Raw genomic sequence first — 7,468 nt, 5'->3', positions numbered from 1 at the left:
TTAGGTCGAAGTTGTTCTTTTCCTCTGATGCCCATATGAGAACAAAATCTTCTTCTTCTCCTGCATCTATTTCAACACAACGCATACCCTCCCCACAATAGAGAAATTATAACGCGAAAATTGGTGATAACGCTAAGTCGAAAGCCACAATTTCATCTTTCATACACCGTATCCAACGAAGGGCTGCATTTGCACAAACACCCGGATCTGAATTTAAGATACGGTGACCAATTCTTCCTATCTCTCTCTACCCATGACCACTAAGCTAAGTGTAAACTTGAACTTAAATAAGGCAACCAATATCTATCTATCTATAACTATTATAAAGGGAACACCCCTTAGCCACCGTAGTGAACAGTGTTTTGAAGGTGCAATTTTCATGTGGACCATTTTACCCTTATTCTATGATGATAGAAGTGATGGAAAATAAATAATATGAGGGTATGATAGTAATTTGAGCTGTTTGAACGTACCCCACTCTTTTACAAACGTACGCACGTGCCACTATAACTATTATAAAGGGAACACCGCTTAGGCACTGTAGTGAACAGTGTTTTGAAGCGCAATTTTCATGCGGACCATGTTGCCCTTATTCTATGCTCATAAAAGTGATGAGAAATAAATAATATGAGGGTATGAAAGTAATTTGAGCTGTTTGAACGTATCCCACTCTTTTACATAAGTTTCTAGGCAAACGTGATGGATATAATAGTAATTTGAGCTGTTTGAACGTGCGTATGCACGTGCCAAATACTAGTGATGACAATATGAATACCCTTTTACCGGTGGTTAAGATGGGCAGAAGAACCCATTATGACCTTATGACAATCTTTACTAATATTAAGCAAGGATACATTACATTACATATATTAATCATCCTTCTTAAGACTTCTTTGATCTCATTTTTGTATTACTTAAAGTCTTAAACATAATTAAGATGAGCTAATTTGCTTGGGGCTTCTCAATGTCCTCAAGTGATCGAAACCTCGCCTTCTGTCCCAACACCGATTCAGCACTCTCACCACCACCATTTCCTTGTTGCAGCTTGATGCCCTCATTGCCACCTTCCTGACTTGCCGGCCCAAAAACTCCTGTGCGCGGATTCGGTCCCCAGTACTTGTCTGCCGAAGCCTCGACAACACCCTCTGGTTCTACAGTTGGACGAACCTGGTCATCCACGTTCTTGTCATACACTGATCCCGCTACGTACGACCTCCTCCTGTTTCATACCATAATACCCACAGTTTACTTCATCAAGCATTAAAAATTAATCACAATTGTTAATTAATACAAAACCCCTAACATTAATTAACTAATCAGTCGGTGATGGTAGTTGACACTAGTTCGTTTGGTTTTGTTTACCCACGTTAAAACCTTCGCAAAAGTACATTCAGGTGGGTGAACAAAAATTGATTTCCAGCATATTCTGATTTAGATTCTTCCCAGCAGACATAGAAAATTACAGTAGATAAGGTTGAAATAGTACGGTGTACCTACTTCATTAGGTGGGAGCTTTTTAAATACTTTTACATATGCACGACTAGAGTTCACCTCACCGACACCAACTCCTTATCACAAAAGTGTTCCTAGAGATACGTAGTGTAGAAAACTAGGAGAATCAGATGGCTCGGGCTTGAGAGATGATAACTCCCTAGCAGGTGGACGTCCAAGACAAATCTACGGACGGACATATCTTGTTTGTCTTATTGTATGTACTCCCCCTTATGGATAAGTGGGTGTTTGTTTTGACTGTAATAAACTTGGGTGATCTGTAATTTTCACAGTACTGTGCTATTTGCTGGAGTATTTTGATAGTGATATGTACGTGGCAGCTAATTATTCGTAGAAAGAGTGATGGGAAATTCTTTCAGTGATCATCAAAGAAAGACAGGCTGAAAATATTATTATCTGGGTTTCTTCCATTTAAAGAAAAATTTAATATGTGCACATAATCGTCAGTTGGTTGAAGTCTTGAAGATGAATGAATGAAACCCAAAAAAAAATATATAAAAAATGATCTGAAATTAATTCTACGACTACTAATTTTGAATAACTGATCAGGACTGAAGCTAGATCTGAAATTCTCTGATGATGATGATAGTTGTAACGATTAGATATAAGAAGAAACAGAGATCACATACAAATATTATGAAGATGCATTATTATGATCAAGTATGCAACTAAAATTCTCATTTGTAAGATTTCAACTGAAAACATACAAAACTAGCTGAAAATAGTTGTAAAAGTACCAGAAAATGGTAGTGGAAGGTGATGAAGGATTGTTACTCCAGATCTGATGAACAAATTTCTTGGCTGAACTGATCAAAAACCCTCCTGGATTCTTCAAATTAGCGGCCATGCAAATATGGAAAAAGTGATCTAAAAAGTTTGTGTTAGATTTGATTTTATGTGTGTTTCAGTAAGAAAAGAAAGAGAAATAAGCAACTTGAACTCTCGAGTGGGTTTCTAAATTTTATATCTCCCTTTGTCAACCAAAATTCCCCTTTTTATAATTAAACTAGCAACTATACATGCCAACCAACCTATCTAATCAAGTTCTCTTTGTTCCGGTTATCACCTACCCATATAGATGGAATATTGTAGACTTTGCGCACGTGCACTGCACGTGTTACTTGGGTTGAACTCAAAATTTCTAGAGACAGCCGGTATAAAATAGAAAGGACTTTTGCAACCTAGGGTACTTGTCCATAAGCCTTCTTCCACTCATCCACCACTGCCAGTCACTCCAGAACCTGATTGCAATTAGTCTGGCATGTATTCCGAGCTTTGTAAAAGAACACACTTTAAAAAGAGGTGGAATTCTCCTCCCACCTCCAGGATAAACTAAAGAGGAAGAAATTTTATGCTTTTCAGTGCAGTAAACATGAATAACAATCAAATGTGTACCTGTTATGTAAGCGGCGTCGGGGACATCGTAATTAGGTATGTCAGAGCTCATGCTTCCATGTGGAACAATTGAGGAGACCCCTTTGTCATAAGGATCCGTGATCCCAAACCTAGTTGCCTTTCTCCTCCAATAGACCCAACCCCACGCCTGTCCTATATCTAAAACATCAAGAAACACAAATACACCAGGGTGGTATGCAATTTTATCATGGTGGAACATTCTGCCGCTTTATACTCCCCTCTGTAATAAGTGGAACCAAAAACAGGAAGCTAATTGTAAGAACACATCCAATAACTTGAGGCGCGGTGTATTTACCTGACAGTTAAAGAATGTCTCCCACCAGCTGCAACAATGATGATCCTTACTCCTAAACTCAGTGTTGCCAGACATGGTAATGCCACCAAACTGGTGTGCATTCGGGTGTAAGAACGACGACACTTGAAAAGAACAAAATATGTAACTACCAAGTAATCCATGATTTCAAGAACCACAGTTGAATACATAATAACACCTGGTAGTCTACATAGATATAGCAGCAGCCTACACAATTATCATAATAATAATTCCCATTAGTTGAACGCGAAAAGGGCAAAATTCATAAAAGGTATAAAAGTAAAAGAAAGAAACAAAAACAGTAAAACATAGTAAAGGCCAAGCAGGAGCTACTTGAACGCCTGAAAGAAATATTAAAACGGAAAAAACTCCAAATAAGAGCTTCCTAAGTCACTGTACAAGACCAATTTGATTTTGCAAGTATGTGTAGTGAAACCAATAACTGAATAGGAGGACTGTTAAACAATATAAGAACGTATAGGAGTAAACAGTCAAAAGCTCAATTCCCTGACGAATGTAAAGAAGTGGCATATGATAGATTCGCGTATAAATTAAAGAATTAAGAACTAAAAATGCCACTTAATCAAGCTGAGCGTATAATTACCATATAAGAATTAGCAAGAGCCAAATAGCCGAACTTCACTATACTAAAATCCAATTTTAGCAACCCCTATACATATTCAAAAGATAAACATCCTACAATAATTCTAACTCATATTCTTCAGTAGTAGGTGTTTAAAATATCTGTTATGTTGAATTAGTGTTAAAATGTGCACACAAGCATCCAATCGATTGTGCTCCGTTAATGATTTAGCCGATATTGTAACAATATAACCACCAATACGGCATCAACTACGACTGTTCAAATCAAAATCTTCACACCTCCAGATGAAGACATCAGTGACACAGACATTGGAAAAATACAAAAGGAAAAAGATCTACTTACATGCTCAGATTGCCTTCGCTGCAAATCTGCCACTTCGTTTTGCCTGGAGTATAAAAGTAAAACAAAAATCAGTTACTACATGAGCTAAACATTTCAGTGCATCAGATATTCAGCTGACTGTAAAACATCGGTAGTAATGTAGTTGACATGAGTCTGTAATTTCAAGGTCACTAAACCACCAAAACAAGGACATAAAAGGCCAGGGGAGTGAATTAAATCTCTTGCCAACATGTGTTTTAGTAGGGACATTTTCTCAAACATGCAAAATACATGATTTTCATTGTACAATGTTGTGGGAATCAAATCCTCTTCAGCTGAAGAATGTAATCCAGTACATAATTTCAAAAGAAAACAATTTGAACGCAATCTGGCATGTTTAGTTTTACCTTTTTCGGTCATCAATAATCCATGAACAGAGGAAAAAGAGTACCCACGCATTACATTGATCAACCTTGATTACTCAAACTTGAATGTCTTCCATGATCTGAATTTTTAATTGAACTAAGGTGTTTTCAGTGATTGGAAAGAATGTGATGTTGGTGGGGTGTTGACCTGAAGACATGGTGGTCATGGACTCATGGTGGGTGGTGATCTGAGGACAGAAACAGAAGAAGGAAGGCCCGAAGGCGTTGGGACTTGGGAGGTGGTGTGCCATCTAGGAACACGTGATTAAGACCAATTGACCAACAAATGTTTTTTTTTTCTTTGTTCTTCGGTCTTCACTAGTTATGATTTCGAAATGTTTCTCTCTGTGATGTACGACTCCTCCTCTCTCCTCCCTATTTGATTTCTCGCCTGTTCTTCTCTTTCTCTGATCTTTTCTAGCCATTGTTCTTGTCCTCTTCTTCTCTAACAACTATTTTCTCCCGAAACCTGCCGGATTTTCATGACGTAAATCTGCTCCTGCTAATCTTTTTCCTCTAAATGCTCCTCCTTTTCTATTCTCTTTCTAATCATCATGAAACCAAATCATTGTTGTTCATGTAATTGCTTCAAACTCACCATGAATCACATGACTCACGTTAATCACCCAAAAATTACATGCATCTCGAGCATCACAAGAAACACAAGCTCTACAGGCACCACAAACATCTCTAACACCACTGTCATCTCTAGAACGACAAACAATGTTCAACTTACAAATTCTATCGGTAAAACTATCATTACAGTCAACACAGGAATGTCTACTCCCCAAACCTCTCCAACTACTTCAAAAATCTGTGTTATTTTCCACTCTAGAAACATTACCAGTACCTACTCTATAACTCTGCACTGGATTAACAACTATACTACTCTATCCCAATACTTTCTTGAATCAAGTAATATCACTAAAATAAACCATGCTCTCTCATTAGAGACCGCTCCTAACCCATATGCTAAACAATTCATAAAGATCAATACTTTTCCGTACAATGATAGAATTTATTGGAGCATCCTCAAATCCCAACTTTTTTATAACAGTCGAATTCACCCAAGACAAATCATCATCAGATTAACCAAATTCAAATTCAAGAACCACGCCTATCCCCAACAAAACACAAACCATCAGACCAACTAGTCCAAAATGTTTAAAGAGCAACACCCATGACCCAATTAAACCTCAATACAAACCCAATTTCAAAGCCCATACTAAAAATATAAGACTGAAATTAAGCAAGAAAGATTGCAATTTCTCTTACCGAGGAAAGAGACGAGTCTTGCTCCGAGTACTCTGGCTGACACTCCGAGTCCGGCTACGAGTCATATGTATAACCGGTTCAACAGTACGCCTACTTGGAACTGGAGGTTGCTGCTCATTCTCAGGATCTAATTCACCTGTTGCAGAAACACTGGGAGAAATTTCAGGTACACTTACTGGAGTAGCAGGCACATTCATCTCAGGGACGAATTCTGGATAATTTGGATCGGCAACTGGATCGGTATCTGGATTTCTCATCCCTGCAAAAATTGCACGACCAATCTTCCCGGTGGCTGGACAGAGAGCATCTATTACTGGAAAGCGCATGGGATCATTATATCGCCAAGGTTGACTAGCCAACTGATGCACCACAAACCTTTCATCAGCAGAGAGAGTAATTGATTGAAATCCAATTCTACTCAATCCAGATACCAAGAATTGATCAGCAACAACAGCAACGCCCTCATGCACCTCGCATGGCCCAAACTTAGGATGATAAGCATACAAGATCCATTTTTCTTTAGAACCCATTTGAGGATGCTCAGAAGAAACGGGGATTCCGGTAACATATCTATTATCAGCATCTCCAACCTCATCTGGTGCATGTCGACTACATCCCTCTTTCCCAACTGGAGATTCAACATCCACATCCTTAAAGGGGTTGCTAGTATCCTGATTAATGGGAGCAGGTTTTGGTTGATTGAAATACTGACGCAGACGCTCAACTGGAGATTCAACCAGAAACTCATGAACAACCCCTGGTGGCCATTCTTGTTGTAAACACTCCTCGAACTTCACGTCAACATTGTGCTGAAGATCATCCAAATACCAAGCGAAGCTTTCTTCAAATCCGGGGGATTCACATCCTTGAGGAAAAGATATTCCATAAGAAAAACAATCAACTGAATATTCTAGAAGATACTAGTGAATCATTGGCTCAATGTCAGCCTCAACCATTTTCCGCTTGCCTTTTCGATCAGAATTCTTTTCAGCGTCAGACATAATGATGGAATTGGCAGGTTACTCAACAGAATTGAATGTAGGAATAGAGAAGAACTGAATATGAAATTAAAACAATTTTTTAACAGTTGAAGGAGACTTTATAAAGATTTTCATTGGCTGGTGTTGAGTCTTCTCACCTTTAATTGGTGACGATTCCCAAAGAGAAATCGTTTGCGTCTCCAATACTCTCTATCTTAACTCTGTCGTTTCAAATTGCCCGCAACCAGTGCATCATTACCTATAGCCTAGATGATTAACTGCTCTCAATTGTGTCTAACTAACCCCTTTTTAAAATTCATGACAGATGGAGAGTGGAGGATGGCATTCACTACACTTGGCGCAATGACAATATCGGTGCATGTAACTGCAAAATCCTACGCACGCTCCAAGCACATGCACACGACTCACACATTTACAAATCTGAATGAACTAAATGATTCAGCTGATTGGTTCTCTAAATCTCCACTAGTCGTTCTCAAGATAGCCTCCAAAGCTGATAAACAACGACATCATCTAAGGCTCGGTATATATCTCATTCATTGGCATAATTTATTCATTATCTTTCATGACATTGTCCTTAATCTGTTTTTTCAAGAGAAGA

The 7,468-nt window shown here is 38.4% G+C and overlaps 2 protein-coding genes across 2 annotated transcripts; both read right to left on the bottom strand.

Moving 5' to 3' along the window:
• Positions 1-691: 691 nt before the first annotated feature.
• On the bottom strand, positions 692-4,828 carry LOC113358666. The gene is made up of 5 exons (XM_026602282.1): positions 4,574-4,828; positions 4,188-4,230; positions 3,224-3,448; positions 2,250-3,066; positions 692-1,219 (listed from the first exon to the last, which is right to left on the bottom strand). The coding sequence occupies exons 1-4, from the start codon at positions 4,623-4,625 to the stop codon at positions 3,018-3,020; spliced, it is 369 nt and encodes a 122-aa protein (XP_026458067.1). The 5' UTR covers positions 4,626-4,828; the 3' UTR covers positions 692-1,219; positions 2,250-3,017.
• LOC113360660 (late embryogenesis abundant protein At5g17165-like) lies at positions 943-2,359 on the bottom strand. Its single transcript, XM_026604146.1, has 2 exons — positions 2,250-2,359; positions 943-1,219 (listed from the first exon to the last, which is right to left on the bottom strand). The coding sequence occupies exons 1-2, from the start codon at positions 2,357-2,359 to the stop codon at positions 943-945; spliced, it is 387 nt and encodes a 128-aa protein (XP_026459931.1).
• Positions 4,829-7,468: the final 2,640 nt, after the last annotated feature.

This window comes from Papaver somniferum, chromosome 3 (genome assembly GCF_003573695.1).
Source record: "Papaver somniferum cultivar HN1 chromosome 3, ASM357369v1, whole genome shotgun sequence".
Classification (NCBI taxonomy): domain Eukaryota; kingdom Viridiplantae; phylum Streptophyta; class Magnoliopsida; order Ranunculales; family Papaveraceae; genus Papaver; species Papaver somniferum.
The sequence above is the reverse complement of the archived record's forward strand: the minus strand, read 5'-3'. Positions and strand labels throughout refer to the sequence as shown.

Bases quoted from the DNA above. Each gene is read 5' to 3' on its own strand.
- LOC113360660 (XM_026604146.1), bottom strand. From the start codon at position 2,359: ATGGCCGCTAATTTGAAGAATCCAGGAGGGTTTTTGATCAGTTCAGCC. The intron at 1,220-2,249 runs GTACTTTTACAA...GGTATGAAACAG, and splicing joins CCTTCCACTACCATTTTCTG to GAGGAGGTCGTACGTAGCGG.
- LOC113358666 (XM_026602282.1), bottom strand. From the start codon at position 4,625: ATGCGTGGGTACTCTTTTTCCTCTGTTCATGGATTATTGATGACCGAA. The intron at 4,231-4,573 runs GTAAAACTAAAC...TTTATACTCCAG, and splicing joins ATTATTGATGACCGAAAAAG to GCAAAACGAAGTGGCAGATT. The intron at 3,067-3,223 runs GTAAATACACCG...TTGATGTTTTAG, and splicing joins AGACATTCTTTAACTGTCAG to ATATAGGACAGGCGTGGGGT.